Source organism: Eubalaena glacialis, chromosome 15 (genome assembly GCF_028564815.1).
Source record: "Eubalaena glacialis isolate mEubGla1 chromosome 15, mEubGla1.1.hap2.+ XY, whole genome shotgun sequence".
NCBI lineage: Eukaryota > Metazoa > Chordata > Mammalia > Artiodactyla > Balaenidae > Eubalaena > Eubalaena glacialis.
In genome coordinates, this window is record NC_083730.1 from 59,821,239 (window position 1) to 59,836,955 (window position 15,717).

Below are 15,717 nucleotides of genomic sequence, written 5' to 3' on the forward strand. Positions count from 1 at the left end.
ACAGTAGGTTCTCATTAGTTATCTATTTTATACATAGTATCAATAGTTTATATATGTCAATCCCAATCTCCCAATTCATTCCACCCCCCAATGAGGGGATTTTTTAACATGTATTTTCTTTCTTTTCTTTTCTGTCTTTTTTCATTTCTGTAAGACCAAGTGGTCACTTCTTTCTGAAAGGAGTCCTTTTTCCTGTTTTGCCTATTTCTTCCCAAAGGTCATTTCCCCTACACTGTAGCCAGAAGACAAACGGTAATGTCACTTCCTCATTCACCTTTCTCCACATCTGGGTCAGGATCCTGCGGCTGCTGAGGCCTAAAGGGAAGAGAAGCAACTTCACATGCTCTGTTGTGATTTTCTATTTTGTTACTTCTGGAGTCTCCCGTTTCTTTTCTTTGCTGCCACTTTTCAAGGGTGATGGCATTGAGCTTTTTCTCCTGATGATGATTTTTGCTGGCCCTTTACTATGTGTTACATTTCTGATTCTGTAAGGCAGTTCGTTCCATCTTAACATAGATATCCCTGGAATTTATATTCTTAAGCTCCCTAGCTAATGCATATGCCCACAAAGATCAGTGATGCTGATGCGTGTATTCTTACACCCAATAGTACTCACTTTTCATACTTACCCTCTCTGAGATTCAGTGTGACTTTCTCTGCAAAAGGAGAATAAAATCTTCCCGGCTACACCTTAATTGTGAAGTTGTGACAATGAGCTACATTGAGTTAATGTGTAGTCATATATTTCAGAAAACTTTCTCACACTCAAGAGAGCTCATATTATTATTGTATTTTCTACTTTCTCTTTACATAAACTGACAAATTACTCAAACTGGAGTATTTAGTTTCTTTACCAGTTTGGGTACTAGAGTTGCTGAACTAGTTACCAGATTTTTCAGAGATTTTATTCTCTACTGTATTTTACTTAGAAGAGTTGTTACTGTGGATAAATGTAAAATTCCCTCCTTTTTGTAGTTTTTTTATAGAGACCTTAAACCTTGAATATAGCCTGAATGGCATAAGTTCAGTGATTATCTTTAAATGTTGATTCATTTATTTGTAACCTGAAACCACACCACAAAGGAAGACTAAGCAGCTAAAAGAGAAAAAAGAGAAACAAGGATGAAGCGGTGAGTTCTTTTCACAACACTCTTCACGCTGGGTAGGTGACTACAGAAAAACAAAGCAGCAGAAAAGAATTTGTCTCCAGTTCCACCCCAAGGACAGGCAAAGCCCAAGACAAACAGCTGAACACGCAGAGCTGGGAAGCCCACGTGCATTTTACTATCTGTTAAGCCAGGAAGGTAAAGGGCATGAAATACATGTTCCCACTAATTCCTAAAACCAAAAGCTCTGTGCTGGTTCGTGTAATAACCAAAGGGAAGCCCACCTTGATCCTACGCCGAATGAAGTTCTGTCGGCCCCTTCAAAACCCCGTAACTTTATACCAAGACAGATATAAGGAGGAGTTTAACAGATGCATTTATTTTTATGGCTGAGTTTTCTTAGGATTCTGCCAATGCGGCACCTACCTGTCGAGTGCAGGGATTGATTAACTTTCTTTTCTCCTTCCAAGAACTTATCAATATCTCTGTTCCTTGCTGGAGACTTTCCATCTCACAAGATCATGAAAGACACTCAGCTTTCCCCCATCTACTTACCTTTACTTCCTGAGATCAAAAGGCCACTTCTTAGCACACACCCTTTTCTGCTCAAGCCTCAGGAACCCCCATCCCACAGCTGTCCTCAGACAGTGACAGTGAAGGCCTATTAAGAAGTGCTTTCAGGGTCACGAGATCTAGAGGTTTGGAACAGCCTTGGGATGCCTCGTGGCCCCATGTGAAAGGAGCCAAAGAGTAGGGCAAAGAAAACTTGGCTATAAATGACAACGTATTTCAAAGCTGGATATATTTTATTTATAAATAACATTTAGATACAGAGGTTAATCAGGTATCCTCCAAGATCCCCAACGTAGTGGCACAGACACACCAGAGAGGAAAGAGAACGTGTTTATGTGTTTCTGACATACGGCAGCAAAATCCAAGGCTGGTTGTATCCAGACATCTCAGTAAACAGAGTGCCAGATCACTTGCAAACTATAAGCATTGGGTTTATTTTGTTATTTGTGGGTACACCTGAATAATTTCCCTTAATACCTTCATTCCTATTATCTAGGCTGTACAATTATATCACATCCATTATATGACTTCAGGTCAACTTAAACTCATTCTTCAATTGTCATAAGTACTACTTAAAGAAAATTATGAATAAACCATATTTAAATATTAAATAACATATTTAAATGTTAACCCCTCTTCTCCCTCCCACAGACATTCTCCCTGTGAATTTATTCCATCTGTACATGGTGTGAGACAGTCTAACAGAACTGATAAGAGATTGTTTTCATTTATTTCTCAATAGTATCCATTCTGGAAAGTGCAACATATTAGAATTTTAGAAGTATGTCTTAATATCAGTCACACTTCGTATGTTGATACTTTTGCTTTTTAAAAAACTATCAAATGTAGACATTGGTACGCTGAAGCCCAAAAGTTTCTAACAAAGGTCAAATTCTTCATATGTTCCCAGCAGCATCAACTCAGTAACTGTTGGGAAACCCAGGAAATGGGACTCTAAGGACACAGAAAGCTGTGCGGTATCCACATGGGAGTGGAGCGGAAGTCATTCTGTTGCAACAGAGATGGCTTTATTCATTCACACACATATGTTCCCATCACTGCTTTCACAGCATGGTCGCTTTGTTGATCCCACTGGATTTTCACGTTTCAGTTGAGGAAATGATTTTCCCATTTTATGTGTCATTCATTCCTGATATGTATGATTTTCATAATCTCAAAAAAAAATCTAATTTGTGGATGGGAAAAGAAAAGTTCCTATTAGCAAGGTACTAGTGCAAATGCACAGTCTGATGGCAACACAGCATTTGTAAGTCCCCAGAGCTCCTTCCAAGGACCCTGCACCCCATAAGCTGACCCTAGGATACCTCCAGGATGGAATCTACAACTCCAGTTGCTCTTCAAGGGGCTGCCGACATTGGCGACTCATGCATTTAGATTCACCTGTCTTATTTTCATCTTGAAATGGAAAAAGAAATCCATAATATTTCCCAAGGATTTCTGCACAGAGAGGAAACATTAACTATCAAACAATTGAGAGAACTGAGACTGAGTTCTGGAAGAGCTGGGTTCCTCCTTTTTAAAAAAAACATATGTATAAATACATGCCTTGGGAAGATCCTGAGGGACTTAGAATTTGCCTTTGCTTAATATGATCTTGGACCTGAACCCACTTTAGTAAAGCCTTCAATTCCATATTTGAGGAGGACTGTAACACCATTCCTTTACCTTTCCAGCACATCTTGTTTAAATATTAAAGATCACAGTACAGCACTCGGTGTTTCAGCAGAAAGAACTGCTGGTTAAGGTCACAGACAGAATGCATACAAGGCCAAAGTAAATTAACAAGAGGGAATCATTTTTTAAAAAAAAAAAAAAAGAACTTTAGAAATGAATTGTGCTGCAAAACTACTTTTGCAATGACAGTGTCATGTTTGGCCCGACTACGTTTCAGAGGCACTGCATTAATATAAACAGAATCATCTAATGCACTTTTTCAGAACAGTGCTTCTCGGCCAAGGCCTAGTGTGAATTCATCCTACTGCTAGGTGTCGATGACACTTTGGTCTGCTTTACTGGCAACATTTTCGGCAACGCATCCTATACTAAAAAAAGGCTGGAAACCAAGCGTGTGACAAGAGCCCCATCCACCGTGTTACTTCTTTTCATGCTTCTTGGTTAATTCCCCCGCGCCAGGCCGGAAGCTGCCCCGGGGGGTGTCGCCAGCCCTGGCTTCCCTCTGCCGACTCTCCCGGGAGACCTGCTGCACAGCCCGCAGGATGGCATTCTGCACGATCTGTTTGCTGGCGATCTGCAGCTTCGCCTCTTCAGGCTCACTTCCAGGTTTCTCACCTAGCCGAGAATACGAAAGGGAGGTGAAAAGAACAAGATTAATTAATTAATTTTAATTAATTAATTAATTTTGGGAACTGTGACAGGTAAAGGCAGGTAGGAAAGGAGAGACTCTAACAAAGGTAATATCTCTAGAGGGACCCACATTAGTTGCGGGGGGCCCTACACAGCACACACCACTCTTGTCTCCACGTCTCCCTTTCCAACACAATCTCCATGTGTCTGCCCCAGTGATGCGCCCAATTTCTATTCTCATCATCCCAGCATCCTCTGCTGCTAGCGGTGGTCATGAGACATAGTCCTGGCCAATGAGGACCCTGGGAAAGTTTTCGGAAGCGGATGGACTCATGCCCCCTTTGGCACCTTCCCTTTCTTCCTATGCAGGATGCAGACATTACACCTTTAGGCGCTGTAGCCGTCTTACAATAAGCATGAGACGGAAGCCAACATTCTCGGCATGGTTGGGGAGAAAAAAAAAGAACCCATTTGGAAAGCATCATTCAGCATCTGTACCAATCCTGGACCACGTACTTCTGGACTTCTTTGTATCCAAGATAAATACACTTCTTTTTGTTTCATCTGCCATTAGGTTTTACGGTACTTGCAGGCAAACATATGCTTAATGGATATAACTTCACTTGGGGCTGGAGAAGAACAGATTATTACTGAATTCATATTAAGCTCCACGCTGCTCCTGGAATAGCATCCCAAGGAATGAAACCATTCATTCCTCAGAATCCATCCCCCATGATTTAGAAGAACAGGGGTTGGCACACTTTTTATAATGAGGACCAGACAGGAAATATTTTAGGTTTGTGGGCTCTACAATCTCTGTAACAAATACTCAGCTCTGCTGTGGTAACCTGAAATGAGCTATTAAAAATAAGAAATAAAAATAAATTTAAAGACCAGGCTGCAGGCCAGATTTGGCCCATGGACCACAGTTCGCCACCCCTGATCTAGAATGGTGGGAATTTTCTAATTAGAAGGCAGGCAGTCTACCCAACATTGACTCTTCTCCTTCTTCCTTAAAAACAAGACAAAACCTTGATTTTACTTGGGCAGCTCTGTAACTAGGTAGAGCTAGGTTCTGACCAGTGAGGTGGAGGTTCATTTAGTGAAAATTCTGGAAGAGGTCTTTAAGAGGGAAAAGGAAGGTAAAGGCCCTTTGCCCCCTCCCCATCCTACAGCCTGCAACTCTGAAACAATGGTTGTCTCTACCAGGGCTCCTGGTAACCAGGAGGGAACCTTTAGAATGGAAACCATTTTCAGGGATTTGGGAGGAAAAAGTTAGAAGGAGCTTGAGCATCCAGTGACCAAGAAGCCACCATACCAGTCCTCAGCTGCCCACCTCCAGACTTTTTCATGTTAGAAAAAAAAATAATACATCTTATTTGAAGCACTATTATTTTGAACTTTCTTTAATCATGCAGCAAACTTCACACGAACTCATACGTGGCAGAATGATCATGAATCTAACATCTGGCTGAAGTGCCATCATGAAAATTTAAAATCCCACCTGCTTATATTTAGAACAATAAGTAGAATGGGCACCATTCCTTATTCAAAATCATCTCTTCCAATGTTTCCTCTATTCAAATATTCCGCCATAAAAATGTATTTTAAATGGGGGCTGGTTTTCACCAGGATTGATTGACTAACAACAGAATTTATACACCCGTGAGGAAAACATCACCCAAGAGAATACTGCATCATTCTGGAAGACCAGACATATCTTTTCTCTTTAGACGTGTAACTGTCATTTACTCAGCATGTGTCACTAGCACTATCCCCCGAGGGATTTACAAGTTAATGAATGAGGCAACATGAATTTATTCTAAACTAAAGGATGATCCTCGCTCCCACCCCCACCCCCCAAAAACAGCAGAATGAAATGAGCAATCTACACCAAACCAAGCAGAGAAGCAGTAGAGCCCAGAGTCGTGATGTGTAACATAGTGAAACTTTAAAATGACAGAGAAGAATACTTCGAATATTCTCTTAGAAAAAGAGTGAACAGTAATATCAAGAGACGCGAGGGCACAGCAATTAAGGATACGTGTTTTGAAGCACTTCAGAGCCGGGTCCAAGTTCCTTCTACCACTTACAGCCATGTGATCTTGGGCAAGTCACCTCGCCTCTCTAAGTCTGTTTGCACATCTGTAAAATGGGCAAGTAGTATCTATTTAGGGGTGGTTGCTAGAAGATCAAGTGACATAACACCTATTCATCACTCAGTGAGGTTCCTGAGCACTTAGCGTCCACCACTGTGTACTGGTTGGGGTACAGACTGGGCAGTTGCAACAGAGAAACTCAAACATAGAAGAGCTGACACGGGAAGAGACGCTGCCTGCTCTCTCCTGTAACAGCCCAGAGGTTCTCCTGCGAGTAGGTGGTCCTGCTCCACCAGGTTCTCTCAAGAGTCCACTCCCTTCCCTCTCATTACTCTGCCCTCAACTGCAGGGGTGGAGCTTATTAACCAAGATCCCATCTGGGGCTGGAAGGACGCCAAAGAGAAAAGGGAGGGCAGGTCATTTCCTTTTGAGGAATTGCCATAGACCCTGTGAATATCACTCTGCTCACATTTTATGGCGGGAAACTGAATCACGTGGGCACACCTACCACACAGGCGACTATGAAATATAGTCTTCAACCGGGTAGCCATATGTCCAGCTACAACTCAGGGAGGTTCTATCGCTAAAACAAAGAAGCAATTACTTCCACGCAAGGGCAAGGCTAAATTGAAAAGTGGGAGGATATACACTTGCACTCCCTGATCCTCAGGGAGCTCTGGCTACGACCAACAAATAGCATAAGTGTGTGGACAAACAAAAAAAGTTCAGAAGGTCCATGTTTGCTCCTGGAAAGAGTATCTTAGCCAAACCAGATCTGTGTTAACTCTAAAAAGTCCCTAGTGTGAAGCTACTTTTCAATCTTTGGGTGGAGGAAGGAAGAATCTAAGGATAAGAGTAAGCTGATTTCTTAGAGAGAGAGAGAAAGAGAAGAAAATCGACTCTAAATTTAGCTGTGACTTAATATCTGAGCTAAATCGTCTTCCCCTAGTCCATCCATTATGAAGATGGGGACTTCCCTGGCGGTCCAGTGGTTAGGACTTTGCCTTCCAGAGCAGGGAGTGCGGGTTCCATCCCTGGTCGGGGAGCTAAGATCCCACATGTCTCACGGCCAAAAAGCCAAAACATAAAAAAAACCCAGAAGCAATATTGTAACAAATTCAATAAAGACTTTAAAAATGGTCCACATCCATTATGAAGATAAATTGACTAAAAAGTCAAAGGCAGTCTGCGTGATGCTGTGTCTGGAGCATCCCTTTGGTGACTTGCAAGGCTGGTATAACCTTAACTGCCCTCATTACCACTTTGCTCTGGGTCAGGAATATCTATCTACGGTGAGGATGTGGGACAAAAAAGAGTTGCAACAAGCTGGAACACAGAAAGAGAAGGATGAAGATGAGGGTAAAAGCCACTCAGAGCATTTAGAGAATAAAAGCAAAACAAAACGTTATATATGGCGCCACAAAAGACCCTGAATAGCCAAAGCAGTCCTGAGAAAGGAGAATAAAGTGGGAGGCAACACACTTCTCGATTTCAAGCTATTTATAAACACTACAGTAATCAAAACCATATGGTACTGGCATAAAAACAGACATAAAGACCAATGGAACAGAATAGAGAGCCCAGAAATAAACCCATGTATATACGGTCAACTAATATTTGACAAGGGAGCCAAGAATACTCAATGGAGAAAAGACGGTCTCTTCAATAAATGGTGCTGGAAAAATTGGACATTCACATATAAAAGAATGAAACTAGACCCCTATCTCACACCACTCACAAAAATTAACTCAAAATGGATTAAAGACTTAGATGTAAGACCTGAAACCATATAATTCCTAAAAGGAAACATAGGGAAAAAAGTTCCTTGACAAGGGTCTTGGAAACGAGTTTTTGGCTATGACACCTAAAGCACAAGCAACAAAATTAAAAATAAACAAGTGGGACTACATCAAACTAAAAAGCTTCTGCACAACAAAAGGAATGAAAAATGAAAATTTCAAAAATGAAAAGGAAACCTATAGAATGGGTGAAAACATTTGCAGATCATATATCTGAAAAGGGTTAATATCCAAAATATATAGAGAACTTACACAACTCAGTAGCAGAAAAGCAAGTAATCCAATTGAAATATGGGCAAAGGAGCTGAACAGACATTTTTACCAAAGAAGATATTCAAGTGGTCAACAGCTACATGAAAAGATGCTCAACATCACTAGTCATTAGGGAAATGCAAATCAAAGCCACAATGCGATATCACCTCATACCTGTGAGGATCCTATCATCAAAAAAACAAGAGATAAATGCTGGCGAGGATGTGGAGAAAAGGGGGCCCTGGTGCACTGTTGGTGGGATTATATATTAGTGCAGCCACTATGGAAAACAGTATGGAGGTCCCTCCAAAAATAAAAAATGGGACTACCATATGATCCAGCAATTCTGCTTCTGGGTACATATCCAAAGGAAATTAAATCAGTATCTTGAAGAGATGTCTGCACCCCCATGTTCATTGCAGCATCATTCATGACAGCCAAGACATGGAAACAACCTAAGGGTGCATCAACAGATAATGGATAAAGAGGTTGTGAGATACACACACACACACACACACACACACACACACACAATGGAATACTATTCAGCCATTAAAAAGGAAGGAAATCCTGCCATTGTGACAACATGGCTAGACCCTGAGGACATTATGCTAAGTAAGATAAGTCAGGCAGAGAAAGAAAAATACCATATGATCTCACTTATATGTGGAATCTAAAAGAAACCAAAAAACAAAAAACTCAAACTCATAGAAGAAGAGATCAGACTTGTGATTACCAGAGGTGGGAGATGGGGGGTGAAGGAATTGGATGAAGGTGGCCAAAAGGTACAAACTTCCAGTTATAAGATAAATGAGTACTGAGGATTTAATGTACAGTACAATGACTATAGTAGTCATCTGAAAGTTTCAAATATATATTTGAAAGTTGCTAAGAGAATACATCATAAAATTCTCATCACAAGAAAGAAATTTTTTCTTTTTCTTTTTTTTCATTGTATCTGTGAGAGATGATTGATGTTAACTAAACTTATTATAGGAACCATTTCACAATATACATAAGTCAAGTCATTATGCTGTCCACCTTAAATTTTTATGGTGATGTATGTCGATTATATCTCAATAAAACTGAAACAAAAAAGTTACATAAACCTCAGATACATGTTGTGTGTTAGATTCCTTGGCATGCAAGGAAAGATACTCTCTTCTGCTTCCTTAAGTTTTTTTTTTGGGGGGGGGCGGGGTAGGGGGTGTTACTGTGGGGATACACGTCATAGCCAGACGTCATGGAAATGGTCGGCTGAGTCTTACATTTCAGTTCAGAAATTGTAATAACCCAATACAGCTCCAGTGATTGGATTATCTAGATTATTCTCTGCTGTTAGAGAGTTTCAACTCTCCATCAGCTGCTTCCAACTAACAACTCTCCCTTTCTTCCAGCCTGACTCCCTGACTTCATGGCTTTTACTTATTCATGACCTGTAGTGCTTCGTGATTTTGCACACTGCCTTCTCTCTGAGAACCTTTCCACTAAGATTCTACTTGCAACTGCCTGATTCTGGCCATTTCTTCAGTGGAAATTCCTGTGCAAGAATACGAACGACTCAACCACCATCATCCCTGAGATACAGGACTTTCATGCCAGGCCATCGATTGAACGCCTGGGGCTCATTCTGACCCAATCAGGTTGGATCAAGAGGTGGAACACAGGAAGGAACCACCCAGGCCCCCTGGGGGGCAGAGCACGGGGTGCCGGTGAGGGTGGAGGAAGCAGGTACGCATCCAGTGTAACAACTCGCTGGTACTCCTCTGGCATTCACATAGGAGGATAGGGTCTTTGAGAACATCCCGGTGGACACCCTGAATGTAAGTAAGTGTGAAGAAGTGCATTGCGCTGGGCGGAAGGCAGAGCCAGCCACAGAAACCCTCAGAGTCTTGCCATTTAATCACAAGTAAATTAAATTTACTTGAAATTAATGAATCACCTTACATGTTGTAGGTGGCCAATTGCCTAGTGTTAAATGATGTAAACGTCCTCTAGCCTAATTAGAGTTTACCAAATCCTTTTGGTATTTCACAAAAGATGATGCATCGATTTAATTAGCTTTAAACTCAAAATGCCCAATATAAATACACTGAAATCAAGAATGGGATGTAACCTAATTTGTCTTCAGCGTCTTTCCACCCTGAATCATAACCCACTCCCCGCCCCCACACACACACACTCAGACATCCCCGTGGTCGTGCTTCCCTGCGCCCCCCGGCTCACCCCGCCCTCAGATCCCGCTGTTCCACCTGCCCCAGCCCCAGAAGGCAACTGAGGACCTCCACTGCAATGTGGTTAATAACTGGTCTTAATTCCTTATTTATATCCATTAAAACCATGCTTCTAAGGACCATAGGAAGGTCCTCCTGATAAAAGTATACACTGTTTTTTCCCCTAAGAACCTAAGTGTCATTTACCTCTATGACATTAACCCTATTACACTCCAGTTTGGTGGATTTGAGAAAAGGTCAGTGTTCCCATTTTTGAGGCAGAATCCAATTAGTGGTTCTCCCTTGGTCGTACAGAGCCGGGGGGGGGGGGCAGGGGCTGTATCAGAAGTGGCATCTCTAGCTGTTGCCTCTCCCCACTAAATATGCACATTACAGATGTCCCTATCAGGACAGGATGGGACTCGACCACCACAGCCTGCCCCCTCCCTCCAATGCAGCGCTGCTGATGGTGACCAGGGAGCATACTTTTTATCTTCCCCTCTGACTGCTTGAGACTATAAAGACAGGATTATCATTCATCAATGACTAGCACATGAAGCACAGAGAACAAGAACTAATTCTGGTCCCTTTATTAATGGAATGGTAGTCTATTTTCCAGCTCTGTAACTACAGGAATTTTCCATGATGGACCAGATGTTAGCTCTCACTCATCTAGGCCAACTGCCAACGAAGCCCTCCTGGCTGCCCTGCTTTGCCACTGAGCAAGGTGAAGTGACATGAATTCCCAGGGGTTTCCAAAAGGTAGACTTGAGATATGGAAAGCAAGACAGGTATGGCAGGTGGGGGACACCTCTAAGTCATATTTGATTACCACTATCACCCCTATCAAACCAAGTACAGGGCCTGAAGAAACACCCTGACTCTGCCTGCAATGGCCAGGCCTCTCAATTCAGAAGGTGGCAAGCTACTCTTACAAACTACACAGAATTCGTTATTAAAATGTCCTATAGAACAAGGTAAGATGAATCAGAAAGATATTTATAGAGCATCTGCACGCAAGGTGCTGTGAAGAGTAACGTAGGCCACGAGGCCAAAGTGTTTCATTCACGCATACATTCATTCATAGAAGAATTACGGAGCACTTGCTATGTGACAAATACTAGGCTAGATATCAGAGATGAAAAAGGATGAGTCCTGGATCCCGCCTTACTGGAGTTTAGAGTCTAGTGGAAGAGTCAGGCGTTGATCAAATCATCCACTAGGTTTATAATTTTGAGCTGCGACGCACGCCATGAAGGGGGAGCATATTACAAGGGGAGCTGATGTAGTCTGGGAGCCAGGGAAGGATGCCCAGATGGAGGACTTGAAGGGTTCACAAGGCATCAGCCCATACAAGGAAGGCTGTGGGAACAAGAAGCGAAGAACTGCGCAGAGGCAGAAAGATCAAAGCCAAATGGAAAGTCCCCGGAGTGTGTGGGGCAGAGTCCTGTGGGGACCTGAAGGCTGGGTACCACGGGGGGAGGGGGAAACGGGAGATGCTGTGGAAAGTGGTCCAGTCCAAATGGTGGAGGTCCTGGGAGGCTGGGAGGCGTCAGGTCTTTTCCTGAGAGTAACACTGCATCATCACCAAATCTGTGCCATGCAGGGCGGCTGGGCAAGTGTGAGGGGAGTTACGTAATCCAGGTGGGAACGTGCGGCTTTGGAGCAGGCCTTGAAAGACAGTTGGAATTTGGAAAGAGAAAAAAAGGGAAATTCTTTCCCTGACCCTGGTGGGCAGGACAGACGTGTGACTCACGGACTTACCATGTCCTAGAAAGCTTTGCCCTTGTAGCGCTATCTCATTATTTTAGAACATAATTAAACTTATACCATATGACTGGCCTCCCATGTGTTATTTTTAGGAAAGCCATAAGGAATCATGCCCATAAGACTTGAAGAGGAAAAGACAGTTTTAATCTAGAAATCAAATTTGAGTATTTTGGCCAAAAAGAGCAAAGGTAATTTTGAAAAAAGAACAACAAACAGGGAGGACCTGTTTCACCAGCTCTCAATACTAGTCATAAAGCTATAGTAATTAAGAAAGTGGGATATTGATATAGCAGTAGAAAAATTGACCAGTAAAATAGAATAAGGAGTCTAGAAACAGCCCTACACATTTGGGGTCACCTGATTTACGGAAAAAAACAACACAGCAGTGGAGTAGGGAAAGCACGGCATTTTCAAGCAATGGGGTCGGGCCTAGTAGTTATTCATATGGAAAAATAAAGAATTTTGACTACCTCACATTATGCCTAAAAATCAGTTCCAGGTGGATTTCATATCTGTATTTGGAAAGCAAAACAAGCTGGAGCACAGAGGATTTTTAGGGCAGTGGAAATATTCTGTGCGACACTATAATGGTGGATACACGTCATCATACATTTGTCCAAACCCATGGAATGTATTAATATAAAACCAAGAGTGAAGCCTAATGTAAACTACAGACTCTGGGTGATGACGTGTCCATGTAGGGTCACTGACTGTAACAAATGCACCATCCCGGTGGGGATGTTGATTAGGGGGGTGGCTGTGCCTGTGTGGGGCAGGGGGTATTTGGGAAATCTCTCTACCTTCTCCTTAATTGTGCTGTTAACTTAAAACTGCTCTTAAGGAAAACAGTGTTTAAAAGACTATCAAGCTTTTAGAAGAAAATACAGAAGAATATTTTTATGACCTGGGAGTAGGCAAATATTTCTTAAACAGGACACAAAAAGTAACAACCATAAAGGAAAAAATTCATAAGTCAGGCTACCTTAAACTAAGCAGTTTTTGTCATGGAAACACACACACACACACACACACACACACAAGAGAAAAAAGCTTTTCACTTGAGGAGGCTGAGGCAGGAAAAATGTTTGTAAAAATGCCATCTTGGAAATGCTTTAGGTATTTGATTTTCTGAACACTTGGATAGCAAATAACTCCATCAAGACTGGGTTATGAGTTCCGAGAGACGCAAAAGGCAGTTTTGACCTCCACATGGATTTCTGCAAAATTCAGCTTCAAGTTTCCCTCCTTTCGCCCCAAAGACGAAGGAACCCCAACTCCTCTGGTTCCTAATTTTTTGCGGTCAGTAGCAGCTCTAGAATTTCTATGCAGGAGGGATTCGGGAATGGCAATGCAGAGGAAAGGGGAAACCAAGAATCTGTCCCCAAACTACGGTGTGCATGACACTTTCCACGAGAATGAAAACAAGTCCATTATCCACATCAAACAACAGGGGGCGGGAGGGGGAGATGGGCCCCCGACCACCCTGTGACAGCCATTGCCCCTCTTCTCAGCTTTTCTAATCAGCTCACTTCTCCCGCGTGGCCATGTCACCCACTGCCTGTCCTCCCCTCCCAGGGCCACCAAACAAACCCAGCTGGCCAAAACTGTGGGCTCCCGCAGTCCCCCGTCCCAGGGATGTGCCAGGAAGGGACAGTAAGTGGGGTCACAGCCCAGATGGCCACTCTGGAAATATGGGAGCCAGGTATTAAGGGGACAGAAAAGGTAAGCACCATGTGAGAGCGGGTGTTAAAAAAGGCGACATACTAGACCCGAAGAGAAAGCAGAACCAGCCTGGGGACGCTGGGGATCGCGGACGCCCCTCCCACCCTCGGAGCCAGGTCCCTGCCCCAGGCCTTCCCTCCACCCCCGAGGCTCGGCTCCCCCCACCGCCCGGTTCTGCAGCCTCTGCTTCCCCCTAGTGGCCACTTCTGGGGTTGCTGCAGACCCAGGATGGATGGCGGGGGGGGGGGGGCGGTGGGGGTGGGGGTGGTGTGTGTGTGTGTGTGAATATTTTGAGTGTATGAGTGTGTGAATGTGTGAGTGTGTAAATGTGTGTGTGACTGTCGGCAGGGGAAATCTTTGATTCATGAGACAAGGCTGTGGTTTTATTTTATCAAACACAGTAAGAATAACCAGCACATCCACGGTACTTTCTGACCACAGAAACTCTCACAAGGCCATTTATAGATTTGTCCTCCCAAGAGTTCTGGAGCGGCTGGAAATACAGTCCAGAGGTTTCCTGTCCTCATTCAGATGACAATTACTTGACCGAATTACCAGATCTCTTAAATATTTAACAGAAGATTCTGAGTTCCTAGGCAAAACTAGCCACATGCTCTCCCTTCCTACTCAAAATGGAAAGGGTGGAAGGAGGAAGAGGAGGAGAAAGAGAGGGAGGAAGGAAGGAACTGATATCAGCTCTCCGAGTGCCTTCGGAGGAATCCTTAAAAAGCAAAAACAAGGACTTCCCTGGTGGTCCAGTGGTTAAGGCTCCATGCTCCCAGTGCAGGCGGCATAGATTCGATCCCTGGTATCCTGCATGCCACACGGTGCGGCCTTATAAAAAAAAAAAAAGAAGAAGAATCCCTCTCATACTGTCCTCCCTAAAAATAAACAGCGTAATCCTCACAATCACCATTTTTCTGCTAAAGAAGGAATCAAATTCCCAGCTGTGACAAGTCTTCAGTGCAAGATTAGATTTTAACGTCTTGTCTAAATAATCTCTCAATAGTCATTCTTCATCCCTGGAGGATGGGAGTATATTGCAGGACTCTCAGGAGGATAACCAGAGGAACACTATCCTCTGACGTAAAGTAAAAGCATTCTTACTCTCCTTGAAGGAGCAGCTCCCAACCTTTTGAAGATGATTCCTTTGTCATGTCAAAGTATTTCACATAGCCTCTCATGACCCAATGACAAAAAGAGGCTATGAATTCAGAAATGCTTTTAGATGAATGTAAATGTTATTAATCTCCACAGCCTCCATATACGTTTGAAAACTTGCAGGAGTTCTGTGAGACCGTGTCTTCCAGCCACAGGAAGTGTGTGCTGCAGGCGTGGCATCCCTGTCCCTTGAAACAGCTCCATGGCCCCCAGGGTCCCTCTTGCTCCCACATCACCCTAGAGATGCTAGAAGCAGTGAGAGGCAGACAGATGCTATAAACGAATTCCTGATGGAGGAACGTGAGCAGAAGCTGGGGCGTGCTGTGGAACTAGCCTTCCAACAGCCATCCTCAAGTCTACCTGCTCCTAAATAGTCACTCACGAAACACTGATTACATGTCTAAATGTGCCAGGTTCCCACAAGACAGGCCAAGTTTTCACCTTCCGGAAGAATGTGATGTCTAAGCTTTCTCGTGGTTTTTAAGGACCATAAAATATTTTAAGACTTAAAAAGATGAACAGGGATAAAGCATCAAGTCTCTCAGTTTTTTAAGCAGAGAAATGGAGATCCAGATACTGTGTGAAGCCACTCACTGGGGTCCCACTCTGTACGTCCCTGAGCTGGGATTAGAACTGCCTCCCAGGAGTCCTTTCCATGACGCCTCCCTGCTGTCACCTGGTCTCCAGAAGGCAAGGA

At 43.2% G+C, this 15,717-nt stretch overlaps 1 protein-coding gene across 3 annotated transcripts in view; it reads right to left on the minus strand.

Moving 5' to 3' along the window:
* Positions 1-1,891: 1,891 nt before the first annotated feature.
* The window catches only part of AKAIN1 (A-kinase anchor inhibitor 1), an 81,880-nt gene continuing 68,054 nt past the window's right edge, over positions 1,892-15,717 (minus strand). For 2 of the 3 annotated variants that reach the window (XR_009697307.1, XR_009697310.1), the window contains exon 3: positions 3,903-3,989. Coding sequence is in view for 1 of the 3 variants with exons in the window: in XM_061168980.1 (XP_061024963.1) it covers positions 3,793-3,989; positions 8,484-8,586 (300 nt within the window). In the remaining 2 variants the exon portion in view is untranslated. Of the gene's footprint in view, positions 3,990-8,483; positions 8,587-15,717 lie in introns of those variants that run through there. The other variant, XM_061168980.1, reaches the window with a different exon arrangement.